The sequence below is a fragment of the Vipera berus genome, assembly GCF_964194415.1.
Source record: "Vipera berus genome assembly, chromosome: 6".
Lineage (NCBI taxonomy): Eukaryota > Metazoa > Chordata > Lepidosauria > Squamata > Viperidae > Vipera > Vipera berus.
The window spans coordinates 84141377-84157934 of NC_138208.1; the positions used below are offsets into that span (position 1 = coordinate 84141377).

Here is a 16558-nt window from a genome sequence, read left to right on the forward strand (position 1 = left end):
AAAACATGAACTCCCAGCATTGGGTTTTGCTAATTACTAGAGTCAGTTTGTTACAGAGATGGCTTGTACTTGCTAAATCGTGAGGTAAAAAGATGAGGCTGTAATTCTATTCTGTGCTTTACTGCTCTGAAAAAAAAGTTGCAACAATCATTGCTGTTTTCTTTCTCTTTCCCCTTTATACCTACACCTTTCTTCCCCCTTTCTTTCCTTTCCCCCTGTTTCCATCATCTTTATTTTTCATTTCCACATTATGATAATTTTAATTTAAAAAAAATTGGAGGGGAAAAAAAATACCACATACAGGATGCAGAAGGGAAGACGGTTTGTTTATCCATATTTGAAATAAAGAGAGGAGAGGTGATATTTACAGAACGAAGGCTGGAGAGGAGTCCGTAAAGATCCTGCTATCGCCCTAATAATCAAATTTACTGCAAATATCTGCAGTTCCATAATTGGGGTTTTACTTGCTCTGAGCAAGGGGCTTTTTGCAACTGTTCCAAAGCAGCTTTTGCCAAGGCCCCCCCCCATAAAACCACAGAGCTGGCAGGGATAATAGGAGGTGACAGGGAACCTCTTTGGCTGTCAAGTTGTCTCTCCACACCCAACACAAACTATGCAATAAAAAGCAATGCTGCTTCTCCAGAGGTGTCCTTCATCCTGGTGTGCTGCCAACTTTTCAAGTGTCTCAGCAGGTACATTCCTGCCCCGTGAAAAGATATTCATTTTTCCTTTGTTTGCACACTCTAAACAAAGACAAATTGGTTTGGAGAGATTTGGGGGAGGAGTAGGAGGGGGGGGCAAGGGGTTGGGGAAAACCCACCCATTATTTTAGCATGTTGTGCGAATGAAGCAAGAGCAGCGATTTGGTAACTTTAAGACCTGCGGATTTCAACTCCCAGAATTCCGCAGCCGGAACTTTTTTCCTTCCAGAAAATGGCAAAAAAAACTCCAAGTACATTTGAGTTGTTTCATTGAGTTATTCTATAATGCAATTTTATTAAAACTTCATATTATTGTTTTTTTTCCCAAAGGGACGGAGGGAGGAAGAAAAAGAAAGAAAAGAAAAGAAAAGGAAAGGAAAGGAAAGGAAAGGGGAAAAAGAAAGAAAGAAAGAAAGAAAGAAAGAAAGAAAGAAAGAAAGAAAGAAAGAAAGAAAGAAAGAAAGAAAGAAAGAAAGAAAGAAAGAAAGAAAGCAGGGAGGGAGGGAGGGAGGGAGGGAGGGAGGAAGGAAGGAAGGAAGGGAGGGAGGGAGGGAGGGAGGGAGGGAGGGAGGGAGGGAGGAAGGAAGGAAGGAAGGAAGGAAGGGAGAAGGAAGGAAGGAGACAAGGAATTAAAAGGGAGGGAGGGAAAGATAGGAAGGAAAGGAGGAAGGGAGGAAGGAAGGAAGGAGGGTGAGAGGAAGGAAGATGACTGTACTTTTAGAATTTACATTTTTCCCGCTTTTGTTTCAGTCGGTGGCATCTGCACGGTGATCCAGACCAAAGCCAAAACTACTTTAGAAGAATGGGGGGAAAATTACTTTCTCCTTGGCCCTTATTTTGAGCACAATGTAAAGACACAAGTGGAACTTTGTGAACCTCCCAACACAGCAGTGAAGAAAGCCATGGATGTGATAAAAGCCAATGGGTATCAGGTAAAAGAATTTTCCCCTAGAAAATTTAAATGTCTTAAAAAGTCTAAAGTTGTAAAGAGTTATTGGGGTCATTAAGTCCCTCTACTCTGTTCACATCAATAAATAAACAAACAAATCCAAATTATTATTATTTCTTTGTAATAGTTGGCAAACTAGTCTCTGCTGGAATAGGTCCAAGATACTTCAAATTCATTTGGAATTTTTTGTTACTCTTTGGTAAAAATGTTCCCTCATTCTTATTATTTCCTAGGATAAATAAATGAACTTTCAGGTCATTGACTGGCTCAATTATTACTGGCCCAGCAGTTAAGTGATGTTAACCAAAATAAAGGTAGTCCTCGTGTTATGGCTGCAATGGGATGTACCCATTATGGTCATAACTCATGATGCTTGTAAAGCAGGTCAGTCAATTTGGCTAACCTTTTTTTGCGGCATTCATTCATTCATTCATTCATTCATTCATTCATTCCTCTATTTTCTATGGCTGTCCAATTCAACTAAGTGACTCTGGGAAAGCTTACAAGGCTGACATTGTAAAATAATTAAAACAATTTAAAAGACATTAAAACAATAAAAACATCCCAAAAAATAGCAGCCGTTATGCAAATCATTGAAGTTGCTGCAATCGTTAAGCCAACTGACGGTTCGCTAGGAGCGTGGGTTTGCAAAAGAAAAAAGAAAAAGAAGTAAATGCCAGTGTTCGGCAAAATTGTTGTAAAACATGGTACTGCTATTCATTAGAATTCACCCCAAATCTTTGCGTGGGCCTTGGTAAATTCTTAATTGACAAGATGAAGCCATTGAATTAAAGCAGAGGTCCCCAAGCCCCAGTTTGTGGACCGGTACTGGGCCACGGCATGCCAGCAACCAGTCTGCACAAACAAGAGTAGCCCCATCCGAGGGATGCAGGCAGCACACAAAACCACGCCTCCTCAGGTCTGCGGAAAAACCTCTCTCCATGGAACTGGTCCCTGGTGCCCCAAAGGTTGGAGACCTCTGAATTAAAGAACCGATTATATCGCCTGACTTGTATTGTTGAGCAATGAGTGTGGACTGTGTCATCCCATGGTTTGCCCTATCTCTTCTGCCTCCCTTTAACAGGTCCATTTCGGGAGATGGCTGATTGAAGGAAGCCCATACGTGGTCTTGTTCGATATAGCATCAGCAGCTTGGAATCTGGATAGATGGAAAGGGGAATTCTGGGAAGCCAGCCATATTGGAATTCCTTACCATGACAGAGAAGCAAATGATGTTCTCATCTTTGGATCGCTAACTGCCTGGTTTTTGAAAGAGGTGCTGTGTTTGGAGCTGAACTCCTCATCTATCTTTCTACCTGTGTAGACCATCACCTCTAGTGCTCTGGTAGCCTCTGATGCTGGTGGCCAAGCGAGCATCCAGCCTGCCAGATCAAGGGGGGAAATCCCCAGGTAGCCCTTGGAATCCCTCTGGGGTGGACTTTGACCCCTCTTCCTTTGATAGACCTGGGCAGCATCTGCAAAGGAAGATAGAGTTGTCCTTGGGGGGGGGGAGAGAGGAAAGAGCCATTAGGAAGGAACTTGGCTAATGAATTGTATGAACCAGAGATAAAAGAAAGCACGAAGAACAAACAAAGTTAAGACAGGGTTATTCTGAGTTCCTTTCTTACACTTCCTCCTATCTCTTGACTTGGTGATCTCCTGCTCAGGTCTCTCCTTAACGACACATTCATGCTTTCCCCAAGTTTATTTTTAAATTCTTTCACAGCGAGAATCCTCATTCAAACTAAGAAATGATCTATCTCAGGGGTCCCCAAGCCCCGGTCTGTGGACCAGTAACGGGCCGCGGCATGCCAGCAACTGGTCTGCACAAACAAGCAAAGCCCCATCCATGGGATGAAGGCGGCACACAAAACCAGGCCACCTCAGGAAAAATCTCTCTCCATGTAACCGGTTCCTGATGCCCCAAAGGTTGGGGACCTCTGATCTATCTAACCATGCGAAGGGCTGGTGGCAATCCTTCAATGATTTGATTGGATTTTTATCCTGCCCTTGATTTGGGTCAACTCAAGACAGCTAACGTTCTTGCCTCCTATTTTCCCCACAACAACCTTGTGGAGTGGTTTGGGCTGAGAGAGTGACTGGCCCCAAATTACCTAACTTTCTGACATTAGGACTAGAACTCGTGATCTTCTGGCTTCTAGCCCACTGTCTTACCAAGTACACTGCATTGACTCCTGTCTGATCGCACGTCAACTGTCCTGAGACAGATCTGTTGCAGGATGTACTGAGTCATATGTAAGTTGTTACACAGTACTAGCCTGTGGTTGTCATGGAGGCCCTGAAAACCTGGACCTTCCATGAGCCTGTTTCCAGGGTAGGGTGACTGAAATTTCCTGACCCTCGACAGACAAGGAACTACAAACCCCAGCACCAGCCAGAGAAAAACCCTCCATGTACCACAAAGTTTTAAGTACTGTCTGGAGGACTTTGTCTGATAGTATTGACCCTACCCTAGTTATTGGCTTAGCTCAGGGGTAGGCAACCTTGGCTCTTTTATGACTCATGGACTTCAACTCCCAGAATTCCTGAGCCAGCATGGCTCAGCATTGAAACCTCTCCCTTTCCCCTCAGCATGGCTGGCTCAGGAATTCTGGGAGTTGAAGTCCATGAGTCATAAAAGAGCCAAGGTTGCCTACCCCTGGCTTAGCTAATCCAGATTTCCCACAATTCCATGGATAGTTAAGATAATTAAGATAATCTTTATTGTCATTTTTTATTGTGTGCACAATGGCACACCTCAAAAATGAAATTTAGTTGCCTAGGAGACCTTATGGAAAAACTAAAATGGCTGCTTAGAACTTGGGTGATGATTGTTGCTGTTAGCTGCGAAGTTGTGTCCGACCCATCGCGACCCCATGGGCAACATTCCTCCAGGCCTTCCTGTCCTCTACCATCTTCTGGAGTCCCTTTAAGCTCACACCTACTGCTTCAGTGACTCCATCCAGCCACCTCATTCTCTGTCGTCCCCTTCTTCTCTTGCCCTCAGTCTTTCCCAGCATTAGGCTCTTCTCCAGTGATTCCTTCCTTTTCATTAGGTGGCCAAAGTATTTGAGTTTTAGCTTCAGGATCTGGCCTTCTAAAGAGCAGTCAGGGTTGATCTCTAGGACTGACCGGTTTGATCGCCTTGCAGTCCAAGGGACTTGCAGGAGTCTTCTCCAGCACCAGAGTTCAAAGGCTTCAATTCTTTGGCGCTCAGCCTTTCTTATGGTCCAGCTTTCACTGCCATACATTGCAACTGGGAAGACCATAGCCTTGACTATACGCACTTTGTTGACAGGGTAATGTCTCTGCTTTTTAGTGTGCTGTCTAGATTTGCCATGGCTTTCCTCCCCAGGAGCAAGCATCTTTTAATTTCTTGGCTACAGTCCCCATCTGCAGTGATCTTGGAGCCCAGGAAAATAAAATCTGTCACTACCTCCATTTCTTCCCCATCTATTTGCCAGGAATTGAGAGGGCCAGATGCCATGATCTTGGTTTTCTTAATGTTTAGTTCCAACCCAACTTTTGCACTCTCTTTCTTCACTCGCAACAAGAGGCTCTTTAGTTCCTCTTCACTTTCTGCCATTAGAGTGGTATCATCTGCATATCTTAGGTTGTTGATGTTTCTTCCGGCAATCTTAATTCCAACTTTTGATTCATCTAGCCCTGCCTTTCTCATGATGTGCTCTGCATATAAATTAAATAGGCAAGGTGACAGTATACAGCCTTGCCAGACTCCTTTCTCAATTTTGAACCAATCAGTGGTTCCGTGTCCAGTTCTCACTGTTGCTTCTTGGCCCGCATATAGGTTTCTCAAGAGACAAATAAGATGGTCTGGTACGCCCATCTCTTTAAGGACTTGCCACAGTTTGTTATGATCCACACAATCAAAGGCTTTAGCATAGTTCACAGGTCTGCAACCCATGGCTCCGGAGCCGCATGCGGCTCTTTCAGCCATATCCTGCGGCTCCCAGTCCTCTGCCATGTGCAGTCCCCCCCCAAAAAAGTGGGAGTAAAAAAGTTCAACCAATCAATTCAAATATGCAGGGTAGATGCATATCTCGCCTTGGCTCCACTCTTCAGTCAAACCCTGTTCTGCACATGCGCGCATGTACGCGCATGTGCACACATTTTTTGCGGCTCCCAGTTTTTCCTTTTGTGAGGGAACTGGTTCTGAGTGGCTCTTTCCCTGTTTCAGGTTGCTGACCCCTGGCATAGTTAATGAAGCAGAAGTAGATGCTTTTCTGGAACTCTCTAGCTTTCTCCATGATCCAGTGTATGTTTGCAATTTGATCTCTAGTTCCTCTGCCTCTTCGAAATCCTGCCTGTACTTCTGGTAGTTCTTGATCCACATACTGCTGGAGTCTAGCTTGTAGGATTTTAAGTATAACTTTACTAGCATGAGAAATGAGTGCAATGGTGTGATAGTTTGAACATTCTTTGGCACTGCCTTTCTTTGGAATTGGAATGTAAACTGATCTTTTCCAATCCTGTGGCCACTGTTGAGTTTTCCAAATTTGCTGGCAAATTGAGTGTAGCACTTTTACTGCATTGTGATGATGGTGAGTGGATTGTTGTCCATCTTTCACCATCAGGATCAGTGACTTCCTGGCAATAAATGACAGGTCTCTGCTCTTTAACTATGCCTAAACCTTCCTGTGTGTGTGTAAATTCTAGCAAATGGAAGCTTGAATAAACAGAGGAAGTACATATTCAATGCTCAGAGTCACTCAGTCACTAAATTAACCCATGTTCTGATGTACGTTATTGTAGGGGCTCCTCCACTTTGGCAACTTTAAGACTTGTGGACTTCAACTTCAAGTTGACTAGCAGAAATCAGCATGGTTTAGACAGATACTTAAAGATATATCCATGTCCTCTCTTTCTTGCACACATCACCCGCTCTTACGTAAAGAGATTTTTATCTGAGGTCACTTCTTTTCTTCCTAAATATCTATGGAGATTCTTAATCATCCAGGTCCTGGTTTGTCCCTAAGGTGCTTTCCCAGAAGGCAAGTGGACTTTCTTGGGGGTTTTTTTCCTTGAAAACATTTCGCTTCTCATCCAAGAAGCTTCTTCAGTTCTAACCCGTTGTGTAACTGAACTGGTAACAGAACTGAAGAAGCTTCTTGGATGAGAAGTGAAATGCTTTCAAAGAAAAATACCAATAAAGTCCACTTGCCTTTTGGAAAAGCACCTGTGGGATTTTTTCCCCCTAGGTACACATACACACACACACACTTGCAGGGTTCTTCAAACTTGGCCCTTTTATGACTTGTGGACTTCAACTCCCAGAATTCCTCAGCCAGCGTGCCTGACTGAGGAAATCTGGGAATTGAAGTCCACAAGTCATAAAAGTCGACAAGTCATAAAAGGGCCATGTTTGAAGACCCCTGCATTCTTGATGGGATATATAATTAATGAAATGCTAGGCTTTGCCTATCCCTACAATGCATATATATTCTAAATAAATCTTCCTATTGTAAAACTGCTTCACTAATCACCGCTCTGGTTATAAAATTCCCAGTCTCAGGAATGCACCTTGCCCAGACAGGATCAACTGAATCATTAAATAACCACAGAATTCACTCAAAGCTCTAAGGCCTTTTTTCCCATCCAGCAGGAGGTTGGACCAGAACACCTCCAAGGCAGTGGTGGGATTCAGCCGGTTCGCACCACCTCGGCAGAACCGGTAGCTAATTTTTTGTTGCCCAGGCCCCGAAAAGACTTCCGGAAGTGGCATCCACACAGAGAACCGGTTGTTCACATATTTCAATCCCAACACTGCTCCAAGGTCCCTCCCAACTCTATCGTTCGATGTTCATCCCCCCCAACAAACTAAGTTGAAAATGAATGACTGTACTTTTAACACACTGAGCAAATGAACAACGAGGTGTTTTTTTTTAACCGACTTGGTTATTGATATTGTAAGTACCCAGCTGTTGCACGTTTATTCTCTTCCCTCTTTAAATTTGGGGATTGCTGAGATGTAAAAGTTAGCAGGGGATATCATAAGCTCCCCCTGTTTCTCTCTCTTTACAGCTTGCCAGTCAGTTTGAAGAGAAGCCCAATGTTATAGCTCACTTCCACGAATGGCAAACCGGCCCCGGCCTTATCCTGTGCCGGTTCAGGAAGATTCCAGTTGCTACCATTTTCACAACACACGCGACCCTGTTAGGAAGGTACCTCTGTGCAGCCAGCATAGACTTCTACAATCATTTGGATCAGGTGAGGAAACGTGGCTTGTCTTTGCCTGTCTCCTCGCCGGTGTGATTCTATAAACTCTCTCGGTGTAATGGTACGTGGGAATAATCTAGATTCACAGCTTTCTTTAGAAGATCATATAGTAACTGTGACTAGGGGGGCCTTTGCCCAGGTTCGCCTGGTGCGCCAGTTGCGGCCCTATCTAGACCGGGATGCCTTGCGTACAGTCACTCATACGCTCGTGACCTCTCGGTTAGACTACTGCAACGCTCTCTACATGGGGCTGCCCTTGAGGACCACTCGGAGGCTCCAACTGGTGCAGAATGCAGCCGCGAGAGTTGTGTTGGGGGGTTCCCGATACTCCCATGTTACACCTCTGCTCCGCGAGCTGCATTGGCTGCCAGTTGTCTTCCGGGTGAGATTCAAGGTGCTGGTAATGACCTTTAAAGCCCTACATGGCATGGGGCCGGAGTACCTTAGGGAGCACCTGCTGCCGGCGTCAACTTCCCTCCGCCCAGTCCGCTCCCACAGAGAGGGCCTCCTCAGGGTGCCACCGGTCAGAGAGTGTCAACTGGTGGCCCCCAGGGGGAGGGCGTTCTCTGTGGGTGCGCCTGATCTGTGGAACCGTTTACCGGTAGAGCTCCGGATGGCCCCCGACCTTCGCTCCTTCCGACGTGATCTAAAGACCTATTTGTTTGAACAAGCCAGCCTGGTCTGATGGGTTTTGGGATTTTATTTTATTTTTATGTATTTATCTGTTTTATTGGGCATCATGGTTTAATCTCTTCTTAATTTTTGTACTTTTGTATTTTAGTATTTATTGCCCTGTTCACCGCCCTGAGTCCTTCGGGAGAAGGGCAGTATACAAATTAAATAAAATAAAATAAATAAATAAATAAATAAATAAATAAATAAATAAATAAATAAATAAATAAATAAATAAATCTTGGGAGATAGCGGGGGAAGCCTTAACTGATTTGATAAACCAGGTCTTGTGAACCCAGCTGTGACATTCTTACTGGAATGTACTAAACAGTTTTGATACAGCAGCTTTAAAATCAAGCATCTTCTGCTCCCAAGTATAACAGCCCATGAGACGTGATGGTGCAGTGGTTAGAAGGCAGTACTGCAGGCTACTTCTGCTGACTGCAGGCTGCCAGCAGTTTGGCAGTTCGATCCTGACTGGCTCAAGGTTGACTCAGCCTTTCATCCATCTGAGGTCGGTAAAATGAGGAGCCAGATTGTTGGGGGGCAATAGGCTGACTCTGTAAACCGCTTAGAGAAGGCTACGAAGCACTGTGAAGCGGTATATAAGCCTAAGTGCTACTTTTATTGCTATTGCCATAATGACATGTGGAAATGACCTTGGAAGACAGGGACAGGAGCCTGGGAGAGAGAGAGATGGTGCCTAGGGAACTGTCAGATAAGAAAGGGCATCGCCTGCAGCTGCATCATGGGTGAAGAAAGAGACTCAGAAGAGACACCACTCAATTCTCAGACTGTAAAAGAGGCAGCGAGAGACTTGCCAGGTAAACCAGATGGGAAATACAGCCAGATGAGTTAATTCTAATAGTCAGATAAGAGAGAGCTTAGCCTGCAGCTGTATAAATGGGTGGAGAAAGAGGGACAGAAAGGACCTTCTCTCTGGGTGCCCAAGCTGTAAATGAGACAGCACCAGATCCATACGTTCAAACCTGTAAGATGTCAAGTTTCCGACGTATGGGCTTTCCAAGTGACTCTGAGGCATTGTTTACCTTAAAAGTCCTTTATTAGCCTAATACACCGGCAAATGCTTGCTCGAAGGAAGCTGGAATCTGAAATCTCCGCCCCTTGCACAATGTATTAAAACACAATTCTCCACCTTTCTAATTTTGTCATTAATCATACTCTCCAATTAATTTAAAGAATCAGTTTCCCTTTTGTTAGAAAACCCGCCAAGGCCTTATCTTCTTTAGTTAGAGATGGCCTTGAAGGTGCAATCCTACTCGTCCCCTCTCCCAACCTTAAACTAAATCTCTTAAAGCAATACACAAGTTTAACATATGACATGGCTACTTCTTCATCTCTTGTCAAGCAATAACATTCGATGTTAGCAGCGTTGACATAAGATTTTGTTCATGTAGCTTTAAAGTAGAATTAGCTTTGAAAGCCGTGAAGTTTTGATCAGTGTCTTGGTGAGGGTGAGTGGGACCCCCTCACTCCATCTCATAGGGTCTGTCGTGCTTCCATCTTTTATAGTAAATTTTAGTGTTTAATGGTTAGGATTGTCCAGAGTCATTGGGTTATACAGGTTTGATGAAATTCTTGTTGTTATTATGGTTTGGAAGAATGTCAACTTTCCACCAAGCTGATATCCCATTGACCTACTGGACAAAAATGCATCTATTCCCAAGATGAATGCCAGTAGATTCCATCAGTAAACAAGCCCATGCCAAAATGGCAACACTACGTAGTGACATCATCATGCAAATATCGTTGTCCTGATGTCTGTTGCAGGTTCTTTAGGGCAGTGTTTACATAACAATGTTGTTACAGATATTTCTTAGTTGCCTCTCCCTGCCCTGCAGCAGTGTTCCAATATCTGAGGGGCTGTCCCAAAGAAGAGGGGGTCAACCTATTCTCCAAAGCACCTGAAGGCAAGACAAGAAGCAATGGATGGAAACTAATCAAGGAGAGAAGCAAACTAGGACTGAGGAGAAACTTCCTGACAGTGAGGACAATCAAGCAGTGGAACGGCTTGCATTCAGAAGCTGTGGGCGCTCCATCACTGGAGGTTTTTAAGAAGAGACTGGACAGCCATTTGTCTGAAATGGTATAGGGTTTCCTGCCTGAGCAGGGGGTTGGACTAGCAGACCTCCAAGGCCCCTCCAAGGCCTCTGTTATTCTATTATTCTGTCCTGACTCCCTCCGTCAACTCTAATACTTACTTACAAGCGTAGCAGTACTGTTTGAAAACTTCCTTCATCTGTGATTTTTTTCCTTCCATTTAACAGTTTGATATAGATAAAGAAGCAGGAGAAAGGCAGATATACCACAGGTACTGCATGGAGCGGGCATCAGTGCATTGTGCGCATGTCTTTACCACGGTCTCTCAGATAACGGCCATAGAAGCGGAGCACATGTTGAAGAGAGCAACTGGTAAGCACCATCTTTCTCACAGCATACGGGATAGGATAGGATAGGATAGGATAGGATAGGGTAGGGTAGGGTAGGGTAGGGTAGGGTAGGGTAGGGTAGGGTAGGATAGGATAGGATAGGATAGGATAGGATAGGATAGGATAGGATAGGATAGGATAGGATAGGATAGGATAGGATAGGATGGGTTGGGATGGGATGGGACGGGACGGGACGGGACAGGACGGGACAGGACAGGATATCTTTATTGTCATTGTGTAACTCACAACAAAATTAAGTGCTGTCCACAGTGCACACTACTCAGAAGTAAAAAGCACAAATAAGAACATACATTATATACACACATCTTTCACATTCTATTCACTGTTGCGCTGCCCCTAATATTGCACTTCAACATTGCACTACTATACTATGGTATTTAATATGGTTACAGCTCTGGGATAAAAACTATTTTTCAGCCTATTTGTCTTTGTTTTTATTATCCTGTACCATCTGCCAGATGGTAACAGTTCAAAAAAAGAATGTCCGGGATGAGATAGTCTTTCCTAAGACAACAGGAACTGTGCAGTTCATCCCGGGGGGGGGGCAGGAGGGGGGAGGAGAGGGCAGCCAATAATCCTCCGGGTGACGGTAATGACCCTCTGGAACGCTTTCCTATCTGCTACTGTGCAGTTGGCAAACCACACACAAATGCAATAGTTTAGAATGCCCTAAAGCAAAAAGATTTTGGGTTAAAATATATTTATAGTTGGAGAAGATGACTAAAAAACAAATAGACTTTAAACCAGAGTTATTTTTTTATAGGAATAATAGGAGCCAATTATGAGAAAGTTTGCAGATATCTAATACTACATATATTAACAGCAGCAAGAAAAAACTTACCAAAAGTACTAATTAAGAAAATTCTAGAGTGTGCAGAAATGGATAGATTGACTTTAAAGATTAAAGAGAAAGAAGACTCTGTACTTTAGAACATGGGATAATTTCTATCAATGGCTAGAAAAACGAGTCAGAGAGAAAGGAACGTGATATGTAATTTTGAATATATATTAGTGTCAGAATCCATTTATATCATATTCATAAATGTATGTTTAAAACATTATTCCATGGAGCCTGCCATCTCCCGAAGAGAAGAGAATGGATGTGTATTGAACCGGTATTAGGCATTTCAAAGGAAAAGAGAAGCCTTTTGAACTGGGGAAACAAAAGGGAGGGCTAGCATCTGGCTTGTGTCACGGAAGAGAGCAATAAACATGAAAGGTCCTAAGTTCCTTCTTCCCACGAGAGGGATGATACGAGATAAAGGATGGGGGACTGACCAAATGGGGCTAAGGGGGGTTAAACCGGGAACTCTATATAAGGGTTTACTTCATGGAATAATATTAAGTCCTGTCTCATTTCCTACAACCAAGCATGTCATAGTAAAGATTCTTTTTGGAATAGATTTGACTCCAAGAATTTTGTCTTCCTAAGACGTGGTTTGGGGTGGGTCCTGACAATTAGCAAGAGAAAGGCTATTGAGTGATTAATTAACATATTGTTTATGATAATTAATTATATCTATTATTGTTAGTTAATTACATGTACCCAGACACTATGCTGTTTTCTAAATATTGAAAATGTTACTTGGAAAAACCCCAACAGTTTTTCATTCAGTTGTTGTATCCTGACAACTGGAAACAACAGTTGTCAGGCTGGCCTTCTTAACCAAAGTTTATTTTTATTTTTTATTTTATTTTAATTCCATTTATATCCCGCCCTTCTCCGAAGACTCAGGGTGGCTTACAAGCCTTCTTAACCAATGCTATAACCAATGCTATAACATGAGCACATAAACTTATTCTCAAAGATATTTCTTTAATAGTGAGAACAGGGGGAGCCTAACCATGAAAGAGTAATGTTGAAATCCTGAGGTTGGTTGTTTTCTTGCACACGTTTCATTACCCAGGGCTGATGTTGTTACCTAGTTTGGGTAATGAAAAGTCTGCAAGAAAACAACCAACCTCAGAGGGCACCAAGGACTCCTCGTTTCAACCCTTCAGTAAAAGAATTAGGATTTCTGCAGCTTCTTTGGCTTCAGGTGAAAAGAAGGTGATAGTGCTGGCCATTATCTCAGTACATTTATAAAATAAAAACCTAAAGTTTTAAATGAATCCCATCATAGCACTCTCTGGCATAAAAGAGCATAAAGAACAATGTGAAATATTGAGGAGTCCCAAAATCATGAGAACTTGATCCCTACTATTTATAAGCCAATAGTACTCAGTCACATAAAATAAGGTTTACAAGTTCTGTATCTAGAGACATCTCAGGAGGATAGATTGGCAGATAATATGAAATGTCAGCAAAACATCCAGTAGAATGTATTACCCTTTTTTGGAATAGGGCACCTATCAGGGGCATCAAGACTTAGCATCAGATTGCAAGGTCTTTAAATAATTTTCTCTTTATTCAGAGAAAATTGAAGTTGAGATGCCTGTGCCAGAACTGTTGTTTGTAAAGAACGATTTGAAACTGGCACATGTCAATGTGCAAAGTTGTGAAATGTGCCTGTTGCTCAGGAAAAGGTCAACGATCCTTGAGGAAGTAGATCATTAAGCCTGGCATTTGCCCAAGTGCATTACAGTTTACAATCTGTGGGGAATCTATGCGTGGATAGAAGATAATTCTTTTCCAAATCACTGCTTCAGTGATAGATTAATAATTAAGGTTGATTGTAGAGCTGCCTTCGGAACCGCTGTTCAAATAATGGTTTGCTTCAAATAATTATATGTGAGTGTGTCAATGTCCCACCATCATCTCAGTTATTCTTCTTCCCTTCCCTTCCCTTCCCTTCCCTTCCCTTCCCTTCCCTTCCCTTCCCTTCCCTTCCCTTCCCTTCCCTTCCCTTCCCTTCCCTTCTCCTCTCTTCTGCATCTAGCCTAGTCCTAGTCCTAGTCCTAGTCCTGTGGTAGTCCTAGCCCAGGGGTAGGCAACCTTGGCTCTTTTATGACTCGTGGACTTCAACTCCCAGAATTCCTGAGCCAGCCACGCTGAGGGGAAGGGAGAGGTTACCAAACTGAGCCATGCTGGCTCAGGAATTCTGGGAATTGAAGTCCACAAGTCATAAAAGAGCCAAGGTTGCCTACCCCTGTCCTAGCCCATTCTGTTCTACTATACTTTACTCCTACTCTACTCTACTCTACTCTACTCTACTCTACTCTACTCTACTCTACTCTACTCCACTCCACTCCACTCCATTCCAGTGGCATTCTATTCTATATTGGTATTGATATTCTATTGGTACAATTTTTATTGTACCAATAGATGAGAATATTTGTAGCTCAGGGTTGAACTGTGGAGTCCTTGCTGCTCTCTGAGATTGGTCGTTTTTCTGCAGACATTTGATTACCCAACTAGACACTGAAGATGTTGCCTAGTTTGGTAATGAAATGTCTGCAAAAATTAACCAAGCTTGGGGACCAGCAAGGACTTCATAATCTTGAGGACTTGGAAAGCACGGCCTAGAGAGTAAGGAGAATGATAGAATGATGGAGAACTTTGCTTTGTTTAAAATTCTGGGAAATCAGGAATCCAAATCATCCAATACACACACACACACACACACACACACACACACACACACACACACACCACAGAAGGTTTCCCACCACAAAATTGTCAGGTCAGGTGGTAGTGAGTCAATAATGAAAAAGGGATAGAACTAATGTGCTTATCCCTATCTTCCCTCCCTTGCTGGGATGGAAAAAAAAGTTGCTAGATATTCTCAGCAAGTTGTATCTTTGTGATGGAATGTAGTAAGGAGGTGGATTCCCAGGAGGGAGGGGGCACATTCCAGAGGAGTAAGAGGCAACTCAGCCCAAACAGTGTGTGTGAGAGAAAGAGGGTGAAGACAGCCCCTCCTTAACAGTTCCCAGAGGATATTGTAGATGCAGATAGTAGAATCCTCAGTCTGGCGAGATCTTGTCTGTAAGCGGGAAACAATAACAAAAGCAGGAAGAATCACCATGGGTTTGGGCCTGACACCAATTTGCCAAGTTGGGGATTCTACTATCTACATCTACAATATACAGTACTCTGAGAACAATCAAGGAGAGACTGCCTTCACCCTCTTTCTCTCACACAAGCAGTCTCTGCCTCTTACTGCAGCCCCTCCCTCCTGGCGATCCACCTCCTCCCTACATTCGGTCACAATCTTTAATGTTTGCGGAAAGAATGAATTTTCATCGGGTAGAGCCAGAGGTGCAGAAAGGTGTCGTGTGCAAAATCAGATTGTGTCATGTCTGCGCTAACCACAGACCTCCCGTGTTTTCTGTGTGGTTCTTCTTAGACGTGGCAGGAATTGAACTCAGCTCCTTTTTCATGCAGACCACAGGCTTCTAAATAGAGTTATAGATCTCCCTCTTTAGATTTGTGAAATCAAAGTTTGAAAAACAATGTGTGTGTGTGTGTGTGTGTGTGTATACATTACAATTCCTGAAGGAGCAACTTCTCAGCTTCTTATCCTAGTTGTGACTACACCTCTAAATTCATTGTCTTTCTTTTCCTTTAACCAGATGTTGTCACACCCAATGGGCTAAATATTAAGAAATTCTCGGCTATGCATGAATTTCAGAATTTGCACGCCACCAATAAAGCCAGGATCCAAGAGTTCATTCGAGGTCATTTCTACGGGTAGGATATGCCTTTCAAAATTGATATCTGCATCACTCTGAAATATAGGCACAAGGAAGAGATGCTATATTTCCAACCAAGCAGATGAAGAAGAAAAAAATGCACTGTAGAATAGAATAGAATAGAATAGAATAGAATAGAATAGAATAGAATAGAATAGAATAGAATAGAATAGAATAGAATAGAATAGAATAGAATAGAATAGAATAGAATAGAATAGAATAGAATAGAATAGATGCAATGGAGAAGAATAGAATAGAATAGAATAGAATAGAATAGAATAGAATAGAATAGAATAGAATAGAATAGAATAGAATAGAATAGAATAGAATAGAATAGAATAGAATAGAATAGAATAGATGCAATGAAGAAGAATAGAATAGAATAGATGCAATGGAGAAGAATAGAATAGAATAGAATAGAATAGAATAGAATAGAATAGAATAGAATAGAATAGAATAGAATAGAATAGAATAGAATAGAATAGAATAGAATAGAATAGAATAGAATAGAGCTGGGAGGGACCTTGGAGGTCTTCTAGTCCAGCCCCCCGCTCAACCTATACCATCTCAGACAAGACCCTTTGATTTCTAAAGCCGGCTGGGGAAGATTGCAGACGGTAAGAGCTGCAACAGTTATGAATACACGCTGGTTGCGAAGTGCCCGAATTTTGTAACTGTGAGGACTGGTTGTAAGTCACTTTCCCCCCCTGTGTTGTAATTTTGAACAGTGATTGAATGGATGGTTGTAAATTGAGGTCTACCTGTATGCCATCTTGCAAATTGGTTTACATATGTTCACTATTTTTAATTCTGCATCTGAAATAGTAGGGTGTTTTACAGTAACAAGTCTTCTGCTGTCAATGTCAGATTAGAAGATTCACCAAGCTGTTTTG

The 16558-nt window shown here is 42.8% G+C and overlaps 1 protein-coding gene across 2 annotated transcripts in view; it reads left to right on the forward strand.

Moving 5' to 3' along the window:
* Positions 1 to 16558, forward strand: part of GYS2 (glycogen synthase 2) — a gene marked incomplete at its 5' end in the record, with an annotated part of 41288 nt that overhangs the window by 5458 nt on the left and 19272 nt on the right. The window contains 5 exons of one of the 2 annotated variants that reach the window (XM_081330574.1): positions 1452 to 1633; positions 2735 to 2931; positions 7701 to 7878; positions 10848 to 10992; positions 15546 to 15663. In XM_081330574.1, the coding sequence (XP_081186700.1) occupies positions 1452 to 1633; positions 2735 to 2931; positions 7701 to 7878; positions 10848 to 10992; positions 15546 to 15663 (820 nt within the window). Of the gene's footprint in view, positions 1 to 1451; positions 1634 to 2734; positions 2932 to 7692; positions 7879 to 10847; positions 10993 to 15545; positions 15664 to 16558 lie in introns of both variants that reach the window. The other variant, XM_081330573.1, reaches the window with a different exon arrangement.